Source organism: Rhineura floridana, chromosome 9, assembly GCF_030035675.1.
Source record: "Rhineura floridana isolate rRhiFlo1 chromosome 9, rRhiFlo1.hap2, whole genome shotgun sequence".
NCBI lineage: Eukaryota > Metazoa > Chordata > Lepidosauria > Squamata > Rhineuridae > Rhineura > Rhineura floridana.
The window spans coordinates 114,009,915-114,026,753 of NC_084488.1; the positions used below are offsets into that span (position 1 = coordinate 114,009,915).

Below are 16,839 nucleotides of genomic sequence, written 5' to 3' on the forward strand. Positions count from 1 at the left end.
TGCGTATGACAATCCAAAAAGGAGACAGGGCTGACTGTTACTGAACTGCTGCTTTAATAGATAATTTACATAGAGCTTCTTGTAATTTGCAAAGTGCTTTACAATGTTTGTGCTCTTTGTTTTCCAACCCCTCCATGAGGCAGAACACTTGTATTCCCATTTTACTGATAGGGGACTGAGTCTGAGAAATAGTAACCTACCCAGTACAACTCAACAAGTCCATGTCAGAAGTGGCATATAAACTTGGATATATTCAACACCATGTTTATATCTTTTATTTAGAGGCTTTTTCAGAGGATCAGATCCTAATCCATGAATTTCCATTGTCTTGTATGTTTCCCATCTCATTTAAGAAAAAGTCAGGTTGTTTTTACTGAGACCAAATGTGTAGTAGCCAAATTGTGAATATGTCCTCTGGGAATCGGCCCAACTAAGCAACTCTGTGTCTAAACATAAGTGTTATTCTGACTTAAAAGCAGATGCTCCTCAGTAAACAGGGCAGCAGTCACTCTGGGGATAATGTAAAGAAGCTATCCAGAGCTCCTTAAAAGGAATTCGGCGGAATGACCTTGGGTTCCCTGATAGGGTGAGGAAGAAGGTTTCAGCACTTCCAGGAAACCTCCAGCAATAAAGAGCATTTTGTGAAAAGTACCTATTCATGTAGACTAGTGGTCGCTAACCTTTTTTTTTGCTCAAGGGCCACGTGAATCCTTGGCTATCCCTCCGGGGTCTGCATGCCAAAGTGGATGTGGCCACCTCTCTCTTTTAAGTATGCATAGACATATGCACACAGCCTCTCTTTCACTCATCTGTGCAGATCAGCTGAGGAACGAGGGAGGGGAGTATTGCTTCCTCCCCATTCATCAAATGATTGATTACTGTGAAGGGGGCAATTTGCATCCCTGTCAGACTGCTGGGCTTAGTGGGAAGTTTTAAAACTTATTTTATTTATTTTATTTTATTTATTTAATTTCATTTATATACCGCCCTAAGCCTGACGGCTCTCTGGGCGGTGTACATAAGGGATAAAAACAGCACAATATATAACTACAATAAATATAATAAAGTCAAAAACCAAAAACAAACAAAGAATAACAAAAAGCAAACAGCATCATAATACAACACTAAAAAGTACAGTTAAAATACACTTTAAAAACAAATTAAAATACACTTTAAAATGCCTGGGAGAATAAAATTTTGCTTTATTTTTTTTCTTTTTGTTGTTGCTGCCAAAATTCATGGGAACTTGATGGGGTCAGAAAAATTTGCTTGGGGAGAGGCAGGTCAGGGTTGGTCCCAGGCTATGGTCTGAAGGCACATAAGGCCAGTTCCCTGCTGAAGCTAAGCAGGGTCAGGTCTGGTCAGTGCCTAGATGGGAGACTGCCTGGGAACCATATGTAAGCCGGCTTGGGTTTCTATAATGAAAAGAAAGGCGGGGTATAAATGTAATAAATAAATAAATTTACCTGACCCTGTTGTAGACCTTTAACCTTACAAGTACGTTAGATTTAACTATATCAAAATATCCATTGCTGTTTCTGCTGCTCTTGCTAAGTGAAACTCAAGACTTGTTTCTTAACATATATATGGTTGTACTTGTATTTTTTAAAAAGCATTGATATTGAAATATATGGTCAGTATCTGTTGAATTAACTGGTGTTTTCTTCTACTGTCTATCTCCTCCTCTCCTTTCTCTCCCCCCCCCATTTCCCCCATATCATCTCTATGTCCTTTTCTTATATAGTGAAAAGGATTTGGTGAAACAGGCAAAAACCTTAAATAGTGCAGCAAATAAACTGATTCAGAAGCCCCACTAGGCTTCTTCTTCTTCTTCTTCTTCTTTTTTTGCAGCTGGTCGCCTCACAACTCTTGACATCTCAATTCAGTTATGAGGAAAAAGCAAAATGAGATTGAGAATTTAGATGTCAGACTTAAATGTTGTCACTTAAAGTTGACTTGGAATTTGGTGGATTTTTAAATTAAAAAAAAAACCTTTGTTTTTGTTTGGAAGTAGAAAAATTAGCCCATAATCATTCTTACCCCAGTTATTTGTTGCTTGAACTTTACTAAACTGCAGGCAATTTGACCAGTAACTGCTCCAGAAAATTATAAGTAAAATCAGGTTTGTGGATCTGTATGTACAATTGATACAAAGTGTACACAGTACAAGCTTTTTACCCTTGACAGGATATTGGGAAAGTGTGACACTTCCCACACACCCCAAAAATGCTCAAATTCATGGGAAGCTGAGGTGGTTCTTTCTGTTACTTTGTTATGGAGCAGACGAAGAAAATACATACATGTAAGATGAGAGCAGCTGGGTGCCTGCTGCAAGCGATGACCCTTTGGCCTTTTTGTCCCTTTTGATCTCAAGACCAGGACAAGCTCGCATTGCAAGAACTTGCCATTATAAGGGTCTAGTCCTTGTTTACCAAAGGCTTGTCTGCACTGGACGTTTTCCCACCTGTGCATTTGTTACAAATTTATGTAAGTGGCAGGTGTGCCTGACATGCAGGGTATGCATGGCACACAACCCGAGGGACGCACCAGTTCCCAGATTCTGTGCTTAAAACCACTCCAGTTGAAGTGGGGTCAAATTATACTCTTTTACTTTATAGCAGAACAAAATGCGCTTCTGCCTAGACTTGCTCTTGTTGTTTTCACCCTCTTCCAATTGTATTTAGGTACAATTGTCTTGTTCCATGTCTCTTCCAATAATTTTTTTTCAAGACCACCTTCCCATTCATCTGGTGGGCACCATTATTTTGATATAACCCACTGTACATGGGCATAAGGAAATATGCAGAGGAAGGCAGTAATAACACAAAGCAAATAAAGCAAATCAAAATTATACCAAGCTGTAACTAGAATATTTTGCAGTGCAGGGACACACTAAGACAGGTGAGGCAAGGCCAACTCTTTTGTATTAGAGAAAAATGTTTCATTTGCCCCCTTTAAATGACGTGGATGCAAAACCTAGTTTCTAGCTATCTTTTAAAATGGAGAGCCCTTTTTGTTTCTGCATTGCCTTCTACCTCTGCCTTTATTTTCCTAAAAAATAAACAGTGGTTCTCTTTTCCTGAAGGACTCTCATAATAGCTGTGTGTTACCTCCTCTTCCTCTTTTAGGAAAGATGGAATAAGGTATTTCACAAAACAGTTCATTATGGTTCTTACCTTGTTTAAGAGGACTGAATGGAACCGGTAGTGATTTACTGCTAGTTGGTCATTGACTCAGAGTAGTTACAGCATATAATCACTTGATTGTTGTTGTTTTAAGTTGCCTTTTGCTCTTGTTAACTTTTGATTCCAAGTATTTGGTTCAAACAAGGGACTTTGCTGAAAGATGCAACTCAAAACTTAGAAAGCATAGGAAACCACCTTTCTGGAACTCAAAATAACATTGGTTTTTTGGTTTTTATTTTTATTTAGGATGAAATTAGGGGTTGCTTACTTGAGACGGTAAGAGTTTGCTGTGCTGGTCCCTAAACAGCCTTTAGTGTGTAGAGAGTCATCATCAATACTCGTCAAGCTATCCAGATTAGTTTTTTAGTTTAGTTGTCCTTTTTAATTTCCCTCATGTGAATCTCCTGTTTTGTGTTGAAGCAAAACAGGGAGTAGGAAAGAATTGACTTAAAAAAATAGAAAAAAAACATTGACTGATTTTAAAATCTAGGGGGCTGAATCATACTCTTGTATAACTTGTAAAGCTGCCTTTGACAGAGCAGCAGATTTTTTTTTTAAGTAAGAACTCTGAAGAATTGCACTTTGGTGTGGCATGTTTGTAAATGTACCCAGTTAATTTGGAGCAGTGTCTATTTAGGCACCAATTTAAATTCCATCCTGAGGTAAAAATGTTCCATTAAAATATCCAGATGGGTGGCTAGGATTATTATTTATTTTTATTTATTTATTCATTAAATTTATTAGTCGCCCATCTGGCTGGCTGTCCAGCCACTCTGGGCGACTTACAAAATAAAAACATACAAATACATTAAAACATCAAAAATCTCAACAATAATAATAAAACCTAACCCACCCCAAAAGCCTGCCTGAAGAGCCAGGTCTTCAAGGCCCGTGGAAGCTCATCATAGAAGGGGCATGGTGGAGATCATTTGGGAGGGAATTCCACAAAGTGGGGGCCACAGTTGAAAAAGCCCTCTCCCTAGTTCTCACCAGTCTAGCTGTTTTAACTGGTGGGATAGAGAGAAGGCCTTTTGAGGCTGATCTTGTTGAGCGGCATCCATGATGATGTTGGAGGCGCTCCTTCAGATAGACTGGGCCAAAACTGTATAGGGTTTTAAAGGTCAGAACCAACACCTTGAATTGGGCCCGGAAAACAACCGGTAACCAGTGCAACTCCTTTAGCACTGGAGTGATGTGGTCTCGCCGGCGGCTACCCTTAATCAGGCGAGCTGCTGCATTCTGTACCAGTTGCAGCTTCCGGACCATTTTCAAGGGTAACCCCACGTAGAGCGCATTATAGTAGTCTAAGTGAGAGGAGACCAGGGCATGTACCACAGATGGGAGCAAATGGTTGGGAAGGTAGGGGCGCAGCCTTCGTATCAGATGGAGTTGATACAGCGTCGCCCGGCTCACAGCTGAGTTCTGAGCCTCCATGGACAGCTGGGAGACAAGAATGACCCCGAGGCTATGGACCTGGTCTTTCAGGGGCAATTGTACCCCATTGAACACCAGTTCTAAATCCCCTAACCTTCCCTTGTCTCCCACGAACAGTACCTCGGTTTTGTCAGGGTTCAGCTTCAGCTTATTCCTTCCCAACGCTGCCTCCTCTTGGAGTTAGAATTTGAGCTTTCACATAACTAAAAGCCACTTGGCTGGCTCAATATAGGCTACACTGTGATGATCATGTTTAGATGGGAGGATTTGAGATCACTGTCAAAACTATGGGGAGTAATTTTCCCTCCAAATTGGCTGTTTCAGAATTCTAGCCCACAATTCCCTCTGTTTAAAATGCCCTTTGAAACCATGCCTCAGAGTCAGAGCAAAGCCCTGAGATATAAAGTTTCCACTAGTGGGCTTTAGGATCCCCTAGTTTGAGGATGATCCCTTAGAATCATCTCAGCCTTCAGAACTTGGTTCTGGTTAGGGAAGAGGAAATGCAATTTTGCTAATGGGCCTTTATTGGGGTCTTTGACAACCAGCCCTCTCTGTTCCTCTCTCCTCTACACCTTTGGCTTGAATTGCTGTGCTCCTGTCAGCTGCACACCAGGAACGGGCCAGAATGGCCAGAAGGGTACACAATACAGTTCTTCATATTTTCCATATGTTGAGAGGTTTTGACATTGGAATGCTTTCAAAGAAGTGATGCCTGATGTGCATTCTGAGGTGGTATGTAGAGGACTGTGCCATCTGCCTGATTACATGAGAACAGCTTGGTGGATCAGTCCAGTGGCCCATCTAGTCCAGCATCCTGTTCACACAGTGGCCGACCAGATGCCTATGGGAAGCCCACAAGCAGGACCTGAGTGCAAGAGCACTCTTCCCTCCTGTGGTTTCCAGCAACTGGTATTCAGACGCACGCTGTTTGAGTCTGCTTCAAGATGGTGTTTCAGGGGTGGACTAGCCTGTGTGATATTTCAGATTTTTGCTGAGTGATTGCCCCTATTTTCCCTCCCTACAGTTAGGCTATTGTGCTATTTACCACCTAGGTGGTGAATACATGTAGTCTGAAATCAGCCTCTCTGTTGTGAAAGTGCATTCTTCCCCCATTGCAGTGATGCCTCAAGTAGGCTGAGAGGCCTAAATACTTGTCCACGACTTTGTATCTGATCTGGAGCCCTGTGTGTTTAATCTGATGTAACAGTTGTGGAAGAGACCAGACAAATGCACTAATTTCTTAATATAGTAGGTATCCCATGACGCAAGTTCCAATTACTTGTATAAAGCTGCAATGTAACGTAAATTTTAAAAGATGACTTACAGATACTGTGTACTTGAGATTTGCTTTGACTATGGATAAAAGTGATGTTTTATGTTTATCATCTAATGACTGTAAACTGTAGTAATAGAATAAAAAATTGAAAATAGAAGTTTCTTCTGCCTGGTTCACCTACATTTTGACTTTTCTTTAGACTGTTTTGGTCCCCTCTCACTTCCCATACATTCCCTCTCATCTTTCATTGGGCTTGGTTTTCTTTTAATTTATTGTTTAAACTCAGTCTTCCTCCCCACCATGGCTTTTGTTTTTTATCACAAGTTCATGTGGCTCAAATCCAGATTGCAACAGGCAGAGAGGGAGCGTCAGTCTCTGCAAGAGGACAATCGCCTCTTCAAGCAGGAGTTTGGGGATAAGATCAACAGCCTTCAGATGGAGATGGAGCAGCTCATCAAGCAGCGGTGAAGACAACTGATTTTTTTGGGGGGGAGGGTGTCTTTATTGGGGGACCTTTTTCTAGCTTGATGGAGCACTTTGCATATATTCCTTGTGTGCTATCATAGTGAGCCTCTCCAAAACAAGGAAGGGAGAAGTTTTGAGCTTCCCAAAGTCATTGTTTGTGTAAGCCAGTCACACAGGTCAGAAGGTGGAAAACTCTAGAAAGCAGGCATCCATGGCTATTAGGAGTTGTCTGTTCTATCTCTAGCTGTGGCCTGTGTGCCACGGGCCTAGTGATCAGCCTGGCTTGTCACCCATGTGTACAAATGTATGGATCACCTGAGAAGAATGAATGTATTAAACAATGCCCCTATAAATAGGTCTTGGGTGTGCTTATTCTCCACACCCTATATTCTTGGCCTTCATGACACTTGTGCGCAGCTAACATTGGTCCCCTGCCTGTTCATGCAGGAGACATGGGAAACTCTTAGCTATGTATAGAACCTATAAGTCTACGTGCAGGGGAAGTGCCAATGATGTGCACTACTTATGTGCGCAGTGACCAGCTGCAGCCAGTTATGGCTCACATGCCTTGGCAATATGCATGCAGGACTTCCCTAATGTATTTTTTATGTACACATTGGGTTCATAATGATGTGTGGTGGCAGTTTAAAAATAAGTAAATGAATAAAAATTGGGCAAGGCAGGGACATAGGAAGCTGGCTCAGTATTATCTGTGCTGATTGGCAGTGGCTCTCCAGGGCTTCAGATGGGGAACTTTTCCAGCCCTGTCTGGAGATGCCAGGGATTGAATCTGGAACCATCTGCGTGCAAAGCTGATGCTCTGCCACTGAGCTACGATCCCTCCCCGTAAAGGGAAGGGCTCTGTGGGCCCAAGGGGAGATTACAAGATTTGGCATTGGGGCGGGGCAAGGGCGCACAACCCCTTTCAGGGTTAGATTGATTGCCTGTTGCAAGGAGTGATTTTGAATTCTTTTGAATTCTTCAAAATCATACTATGGGAATGTGGAAAAGAAGGAATGTTTTATTTATTTATTGAAGGCTTTTATAAATTCATCATAATATATATTGCAGATTGGTTTTCAAATGCACGTTAAAAATAATAAATGCAACAAGACAGGAAAGGTTCAATCAGGAGGAGCAGCGTCCTCTTCCATGCAGTGCTGCAGCCTTCCCTACCCTGGTGCTCTCCAAACATTTTGCCTTACAACTCCCATCAACCCCTACCATTGGCTGTGCTGGCTGGGGATGATGTGAGTTGTAGTCCAAAACTTTGGGAGGGCATCAGGTTGGGGAAGACTGCAATACTGCATCCACAAGTAAAACCGAAGAAATTAGAACATAACAGGCAATAAACTAATGCAGAACTGCGGAGAGAATGACAGAGACTGTCTGTGCCAGAACTTTGGGAAGCATCTCGATTTACTCACTCATGGCTTAGATGGTCTGATATGGGGAAGCTGTCCTTGCTTCATAAACTTCAACCTCCCCGACAGAGCGAAATGGTATTAGAGACCTGCAACTTGGACATGTTGGTCTTGCGCTGCAGTTCCCTTCAGCGAGTTTCATTGTTCAGACATGTCATTTTTGAAATTCTTAATCTGGCGCATAAGAATGGAAAAATCCTGGTTTTCTCTCCTTCAGTGGCTTTTTGATTGGGTCGGTCAATTAAATCTTGGTCTTAATACATTATTCTTTCCATGCTTGCTACTTCAGGGGCCAGCTTGCACTGGAACTGAAACGGGAACGAGAGCGATGGTCACATTCCCACCATGGAATTCAAGAAAACAGAAGTTTGTGCAGTCAAAACAAAGGACTCCAGAGGACTGGATCAAAAATAGTAATGTTCTTTTTCTGCTCCTTCGTGCTTAACTGTAGCTTAAATTTAGTTAACCTTTTTTACCAAGACTGTTGGGATTCTGTTTGTCTTGTTGTTGTCGAGGCTTGTGTTTCCTGTTGATCACAGTGGAGCTGTCCTAAGCATACTGTAGCAGTGTCCGGGATAGGTAGTTTAAAGACATGAGGCACAGGCCCATAACACAAAGGTGCATAAAATTTGCATATGCCTTTATATGCATAGATGTGAATTTGGGTCTCTGAGCAAATTAAGATGATGGCTGACTGGGGTCTCACTGGCACTGTGGATTGTGGCAAGTAATGTTTTGTTCAATTTTTTTTAAAAGGAGGCAGGGGATCTGAGGCCCAGTGCAAAAGACCTGGGGCTTAGCCCTCTGAACCAATGTCCCTGTGCGTGGGTATGATTTCCATGTAGGAAAAACTAGCATGTAGATCCAGTACAGACTCTCATGTGCAAAAATTGCTGCTGCCTGTTTTCTTGCATGTATTTCATTGGCTGCGGCTTGTTAGCATACGTGCTTGCAGCAGAGTAGGAAGGTGTGTATATGTGGGTGCACAAGTGTTGTGTGTGAGCCCTGCTTTCTGGCCAGCTAGCCTTTAAGATTGTACACTGCTTAGAAAATTTGCTTCTACTGCCTGAATCTGTTTTAAAGTACAGATGCCTCCTTTTCTATTTTTAATTTTTTAATTTTAATTTTTTAAGTATGATGACATTTTATTGTAATTTTATGTTTGTTGTTGTTCGTGCCCTTGAAATGACTTTTGTCTGGAAAGGTATAAATATTGGGTAATAGCCAGTGGTGTCAGTCCAGCAGCCAAAGGGCACCATTGGTACACTCAAATCTGCCAAGATGGTTGGGGGACCATCTGGAACACATTTGGGGAGCACAGGGTGGAGGAGAGGAAGGAGAAGTTCATTCACATGAGTGGAAGTCCATGTGGACAATGTTGGATATCACCCATTTTAAATAAATAAGAGTGTAAGTGATCCTTCAGATAACCTGGTCCCAAACTGTTCAGGACTTTAAAGTTTAGTACCAGCGCATTAAATTAAGCCAGGAAAATGAAGGGTAACCATGCAACTGATGCAAAATTGCTATAATATGATCAAACCTACAAGCATTCTGGTGGTTGAATTTTGCACCAGCTGAAGTTTCGAGAGACAGTGGTAGACGTTTGCATTAATTAGCAAGAGTCCTGATTTGTTTGTTCAAACCTCACATATTTCACTTTGGTTGGTAGCAAACAGGCAACCAATTGAATTACGCACTGTGTAGTGCTGCTACCTATGGATTGAAGTTTCAAGATATACATTGTGACATAGTCCAGATGCTGTCTCCTCATGAAGGAGGCGTCTAAGGTGACCATGCCAAGGAGTGTTGTTTTCACACTTCACATCAATGTACCTGAAGCAAACGGAGCCATCTTTGTTGCTTCCTTTTAAAGAGACCATTAAGCTTTTTCAATTGTCCTCAGACAGGGTAACATGTGCACATGACAATTCTAGTTATCACAATTCTCACTATGATCTCTTAACTGATCTCTGGTTCTTCTAGAAGTTGTAGGTAGCTCTGCGGTGTCCAAAAGTTTCTGGATCCTGACTGTTCTAGAAATTAATAGTGCTGTTGGTGAGATGAAAAGAAGGAAATTTTGGACACTGCATATGTATGAGGAGGCACAAAATACAGAGCCAGTTCTTTGGCGTTCTGCTTCGATTCTTCAGTGTCTGTCTCTTCTGACAGGATGGAGGAAATAACCTCCTGGAAGGAGATTCTCGGCTGAAAACACCAGTGAAAGAGGGGGACATGGTTCTTCCAAGCAAGTATGGACTAATTTAAATAAGCCACATCTTTGAACTCTTTGAGCATATAAATGCTAGCGGTTATAATTCAGGGGACAATTTTGCAGCCAAGAGATGACTTCTGTAAATATATACATTTGAAATCTCTCACATTTGCATGAGGTATTCGTGCAAATAAAGCTGAATTCAGACAGGTCTGATGATACCATTTTTAAAGCATGTGTTCCAGCTGTGGGAAGTGTTCTGAAGAGTCCAGATAACATGTCGTGTTGAAGGTGCACATCTGGGGAGTGAGTTTGCTATGTGCTTACAGTTGCTTCCAAAGTTTTACAAGCTCTTGGATGCCCAGATTCAGGATGCCAGATTCCCCTCTCCCAAGTGCTTGGCTATTGCAGTGATTCTTCCTGGTTGAAACACAAGCTTGGGGAAATTGTAGAGTCTGTTCAGGCGGCACAGAGATCAGAGGCACGTAATACAAAACTGCACACATTGTGGTAGTTCTTCTTGGAAGGTGTTATTTTAACTGGGGGAAGGGCTGTAGTTCAGTGGTAGAGCATCTGCCTTGCATGTAGAAGGTCTCGGGTTCAGTCCTGGGTATCTCCAGGTAGAGCTGGGAGAGACTCCTGCCCTGAAACGCTGGAGAGTCACTGCCAGTCAGTGTAGACAGTACGGAGCTAGATGGACCAGTGGCCTGACTTAGTACAAGGCAGCTTCCCGTGTTCCAACTTCTGGCTTGTACTGAAGCACGAAACAAGGAACTTTCATGTAGACATGCTCATGAGCATAGTTTGTATCTTCGTATTGACAATCACAGAACTAGATGCTATTCTCTTGATACAGGAAGATATGGAGAAGGAGACTGAGCTCTCATTAATCTAAATTTTGTGCTTACCAAGTAGCCCGGGTGTGTTTGGATTTTGACTGAATTTATTTCATGGTGAGCGAGTAAAAACTTGGAGTTCATACCTAGAACTTCGTGGATTGTAATCTGACTTTGACAAAAGGTTGGTATAGGGTGGGGACAATCAAACCTTGTTTATGCTTGGAGCATATAAGTACAATAAATTTGTATGAAGCACAGCACTATTATGACAAATCAGAACAAACTTAATAGCCAGTTTGCATTGGTTAAGTCAACGTGGATGAAATATTAAGTTAGGCTGCAATTCAATACACACTTACCTGGGAGTAATCCAATGGAGCTTACTTCTGAGTAGACATGGACTGGATTGTCACCTCATTGTCTTATTTCCTTTGCAGGGCACCTCCTAGCATGCAAGAGCACGTAAGTACTTTATTTTGCTTATTTTGGAATAGAAGCCGAGTATCCTTAATATGTGGGGAAAATAATTCAAATAACATATTGTTAAAGAGCCTGAGTAGCTTGAGCGATGTATGCGTGTGTTTTAGATGGTGAAAGACAATTTTGCCTTCATCAAATATTTTGATAAAATCAAGAGGTTGATTTAAGATGTTAGAGGTTTATAGAATGGCTGTCATCTGTTTTCATGGGTTCCAAAGTTTGTTGTGTGTTAATATTTTGATATTTGTTTGGAATTGATGGCATGACGTGAGATGACCTTGATTAAGCACAGGTAGCAAACTTACCATTCTTGGGCAAGGCGGTTGAGCGGGTGGTGGCAAAGCAGTTGCAAGCGCAATGGGAGGAAGCGGATTATCCGGATCCATTTCAGTCGGGCTTCAGGCCTGGATATGGGACTGAAACAGCCTTGGTTGCCTTGGTGGATGATATGAGGAGAGCGTTGGATAGAGGTGAGTGCACCTTTCTCGTCCTCCTGGACCTCTCAGCGGTTTTTGATACCGGTGACCATGGTATCCTTCTGGATTGCCTGGAGGGGTTAGGCATAGGGGGCACTGTATTGCAGTGGTTCCATTCCTTCCTCTCTGGTAGGCACCAAAGAGTAGCATTGGGGAATGAGGTTTCGGACCTTTGGCCTCTCACTTGTGGGGTGCCACAGGGCTCCATCCTCTCCCCGATGCTATTTAACATCTATATAAAGCTGCTGGGGACTATCATCAGGAGATTTGGGCTGCAGTGTCACCAATATGTGGATGACACGCAGCTCTATCTCTCATATAAATATTCACCGAGGTTGGCTGTAGAAACCCTATCCAAGTGCCTGGAATCGGTGAGTGGCTGGATGGGAAGGAACAAGCTGAAGCTGAATCCTGACAAAACCGAGGTACTGTTCGTGGGAGACAAAGGAAGGTTAGGGGATTTAGAATTGGTGTTCAATGGGGTACAATTGCCCCTGAAAGACCAGGTCCGTAGCCTCAGGGTCATTCTTGACTCCCAACTGTCCATGGAGGCTCAGGTCTCGGCTGTGAGCCGGGCAGCGCTGTATCAACTCCATCTGATATGGAGGCTACGCCCCTACCTTCCCAATCATCTGCTCCCATCTATGGTACATGCCCTGGTCTCCTCTCGCCTAGACTACTGAATTGCGCTGTACATGGGGCTACCCTTGAAAACGGACCGGAAGCTGCAACTGGTACAGAACGCGGCTGCGTGCCTGATTAAAGGCAGCCGCCGGCGAGATCATATCACTCCAGTGCTAAAAGAGTTACAATGGTTACCAATTGCTTACCATGCCCAATTCAAGGTGTTGGTTGTGACCTTTAAATCCCTGTACGGTTTCGGCCCAGTCTATCTAAAGGAGCGCCTCCAGCATCATCAGCTATGCCGCCCAACAAGATCAGCCTCAAAAGACCTTCTCTCCATCCCATCAGTCAAAACAGCCAAACTGGTGAGAACTAGAGAGAGGGCTTTTTCAATTGTGGCCCCCACCCTGTGGAACTCCCTCCCAAATGATCTCCGCCATGCCCCTTCTATGATGAGCTTTCGCCGGGCCTTGAAGGCCTGGTTCTTCAGGCAGGCTTTTGGGGTGGGTTAGAGTTTATGTTCATTGTTTTTAGATTTGTAATGCTTACGTATTGTATGCCTATGTTGTACGTCGCCCAGAGTGGCTGGACAGCCAGCCAGATGGACGACTAATAAATTCATATACACAAATACAGAAATAATTTTTTGTTACAGTAGCTTCTAAAGAATTTTTCTTCTTATGTTTCTATACATAATATAGGTAAGCAAATTCATGTATAGCATTTATTTGTAATATTTAAAAGATACTTACATTTAAGTTGTTAAAGTGCTTTATTCAATAGAGTTTTCTGTCTCACTTTTGTTATGAATAGCATCAATGTCTTTATGATTATTTAAAACTGGTAAGAGCTTTTATTATTATTTCTTACTTGTCTGGAGAATAATTATTCTGACCTTTAGAGATACGATTAAGAACACCTGTCAAATACTTGTGAGTAAAAAATGTTTTTGGACCTGAGGAATCCTTTACATCAGGGGAAGAAATGAACATTCCTCATTTAAACCACTAGGTGTCATTGTTTTGAGTCTTAAAATCCATTCTATTTCTTTTTTATATAAAAGAGAACTAGAAAATGATCCATGTATTTGTTGTAGGACCCAAAATTTTAAACCTGTACTAATATATTTAGGGCATTGAAGACAATGAGAAACCAAAGGAGCTCCTGTTTTTTTTATTTTTTATATTACTTAGATGTTCTCCTATCCGTATCTTTAATTTTTTTTACTCACAAGTATTCAACAGGTGTTCTTAATCGTATCTCTAAAGGTCAGAATAATTATTCTCCAGACAAGTAAGAAATAATAATAAAAGCTCTTACCAGTTTTAAATAATCATAAAGACATTGATGCCATTCATAACAAAAGTGAGACAGAAAACTCTATTGAATAAAGCACTTTAACAACTTAAATGTAAGTATCTTTTAAATATTACAAATAAATGCTATACATGAATTTGCTTACCTATATTATGTATAGAAACATAAGAAGAAAAATTCTTTAGAAGCTACTGTAACAAAAAATTATTTCTGTATTTGTGTATATGAAATGTTTGAGTATATACAAATTGAAGAATGTTTTTATAAAAATTTTTTAATAGAGATTGAAATTTGTATATGTCTGTCAAAATGATGGTTTTTTATTTGTTTATAGCCCCTGATGAAAGCCCTTGTGTAGGGCTGAAACGCGTTGGGTATTTGAAAGAAATTTATTCTCTTTTATAGAAATCAATAAAAAAATCTACAAAATTTGGAATTTCCCTGTTTTGACATTCTGGGGTTCCCCCTCCTTTTTTTCTTATTATCAACGAATGTCCACACCTCGTATTTTTTGACAGAAAACTTTGTAGCCTAACTGTATGGTTAAATCAGAGCATGTTTTTCAATTATTTAGGAGCAGACTCTTGGCCCTGGAAAGTTAGAGTTGTGCCAATTGTGTCAAGAAGAAAGTACTCGGAGCAAAAGAAAGGTAAACTGTGTACTCTGCAGGTTTTGGTGGGAATAGCAGATCATAACTTTTCTATCGTTGCTTCTTATGACTTGCTTTACAGTGGTTCTGTGTGGAACAATGAGAGGCAGTAACTGCCCAACCTGAGCAAGCTATTAACTTGTACAAACTCAAGGCATTTTGAGATCCTCTACCCCTTCCCCTCCCCTTTACGATATAAAGAGGATACACAACAATGGTTTTAATTTCCAGCCTTGGGGGGTTGAATTAGCAGGTGCATAGAAGGAAAATAATTACAGAGACAAGCTGTGGCTGAAACTTTAGCTGGTTAAAGTTTGATTGGATGAGTTAAGATTCCCAGTAACTTCCGTTTCTCCCCTGCTCAGAACATCTGCAAGCACTGTGGTGGTGTTTTCTGTGAAGACTGTTCAGCAAATGAACTACCCCTTCCCTCCAGCATTAACCCAGAATGTGTGTGCAACCTGTGCTACAAGCATTTGATACAACTTTATTCTGCAAGCCCCTCATAGGACTCTAATGGTGGTGAGACAGCAGTCATGTCAAATAGTTTGTTTCTAGCAGATGAAAGCTTCTGAACCATCTCTGGAACTGTTTGGACAATTTTTCAAAAGAACACCCTTGTTTACTCTTGTTGGACCAGAGTGTGGGGTAGGGGTGAGGTATGCATTGACAAATCAGTCCCAACTGTAAATATTTAAGGGACCTCTGGATGAATCATTCCTGGGGTTTACCCAGATACTGAGAGTTCGTTGCTCACCTCTTAAGCATCTGTATTAGAAGCAAGTTCTATACTACAAGATCTGAGATGCTTCATTTTTGAAGACACGAAGATATTGGTGGAGTTGCATCCAGATGCCAGCTGTCACTGCTCCCAGTAGAGGACAGTAGCACAACCTGAACATGGATGTCTCTAAGAAAAAACAGGGCTTTTTCTTCCATGGCACTCCATCACTTCTCCTAGGAAGCCAACTGTTGCTTCACACTGGTCCCTCAGCCTTTCAAAGTAGGTATGTCTGGCACAGGCCACTTCATCCTTTGTTTACATCATAGAACAGGGACACTGAGCTATTTTCCATCCAATTTCCTAAGAGCGAATGTACTCTGTCTTGCCAGCAGACCTGTGCAATCTTTATTTGAACCCTAGCTCTGAATGACAAAACCCTCTAGAGGACTTAGTGACGCGCTTGTACATATGTAGCAGTTGAATAAACCCCTAAGAGTCTCTGGGACTAAATTGATGTGTAAAAATAAATACAACTGATTTTCTAGTCAAAGAAGAAAAATACCACAAACAGGTTATTTTTGCCTGATTTTCAGTTTTGGTTAGGCCTCTGCTTTATGCTGCTTAAAAGTAAGTCTTGTGTACCAAAATATTTGAATGTGTGGTGTGCAAAATGAGTTTCACTCTGCTCATTTTTTTTCTGCACAATTGGCTGAATGTTAGCACTCAAAAGCTCTGGCAGGGTCTACGGTGGCCTCTCAACTTGTTTTTGCAGAATACCCATAAAGGACAGCAACTGATTGTAAATGAATTGCATCCTGAATATTAAATTAAGAAAATGTTGTAGAGCTGTATATGTAATTGACACAGTAAGACTGTGGGAGGGCAATACTCCTTATTTATGTAAATTTAAGAAGGCATATGCCACAATACTTGTTACCTATAAACTGATGGATTTCAGAATGTATCTTGTAATGGAAAGATTACTCAGCTGCCACCACTGTAAGAGCCATCTCTACTGCTATGTAGTTCTGAAATGATTCGCTCTTGAATTTTATGTGGTCTACAAAGGCTTTAAACTGCTTTGTGAAAGATCTACTGATATTGGAAATTAAAAGACTGCACAATGTATTTGAATCTGCAGAAAACCATTGTATGTTTTATTTGCTATGTTTGTATAGGGCAGACAATCCTTACTAAACATACTGAAGTTTAACATGGCTTATCTTAAGTACAGCATATGGATTGGAAGGGCAGGAGGCCCTGGCTCATTATCATGCATGCTAGGACGTCATGTCAATCATCCACTGCAACTAATTCTTCTTTTGTAGATAATTAGAAAGCTTTTTTTTACTGAATGTTGTGCTGATTACATTGGTATCTTCGACAGTAGTAGCATGTACAGGAACAGATGTCCCTAAAGAAGCAAGAAACACTAAAGAAAGAATAGTGTACATACTACTATGGGCCATGCAACTTCAAGACAGAGGAACTGTACAATGTATACTCCCTTAGAGAGCTGTGAAATCATGTAACTATCCTCTAATACAGTGTTTCCCAAACTTTTTTATTTTTTTGTTGCTGGACTACAGTTCCCATAATTCCTGACCATTGGTCATGCTGGCTGGGGCTGATGGGAGTTGTAGTCCAGCAACAAAAAAAATAAAGTTTGGGAAACATTGCTCTAATACCAGTTCCCAAAGCATTATCATTTTTTGCATAATTTTGTTTCCA

The 16,839-nt window shown here is 41.2% G+C and overlaps 1 protein-coding gene across 12 annotated transcripts in view; it reads left to right on the forward strand.

The window, feature by feature from the left end:
* Window positions 1-16,242, forward strand: part of RUFY3 (RUN and FYVE domain containing 3) — a 72,319-nt gene extending 56,077 nt beyond the window's left edge. For 9 of the 12 annotated variants that reach the window (XM_061583398.1, XM_061583397.1, XM_061583399.1 and 6 more), the window contains 6 exons: window positions 6,240-6,359; window positions 8,074-8,197; window positions 9,957-10,036; window positions 11,276-11,300; window positions 14,310-14,384; window positions 14,750-16,242. In XM_061583398.1, coding sequence (XP_061439382.1) covers window positions 6,240-6,359; window positions 8,074-8,197; window positions 9,957-10,036; window positions 11,276-11,300; window positions 14,310-14,384; window positions 14,750-14,893 — 568 coding nt within the window. In that variant the 3' untranslated portion in view covers window positions 14,894-16,242. The other 3 variants (XM_061583408.1, XM_061583409.1, XM_061583407.1) reach the window with 2 other exon arrangements.
* Window positions 16,243-16,839: the final 597 nt, after the last annotated feature.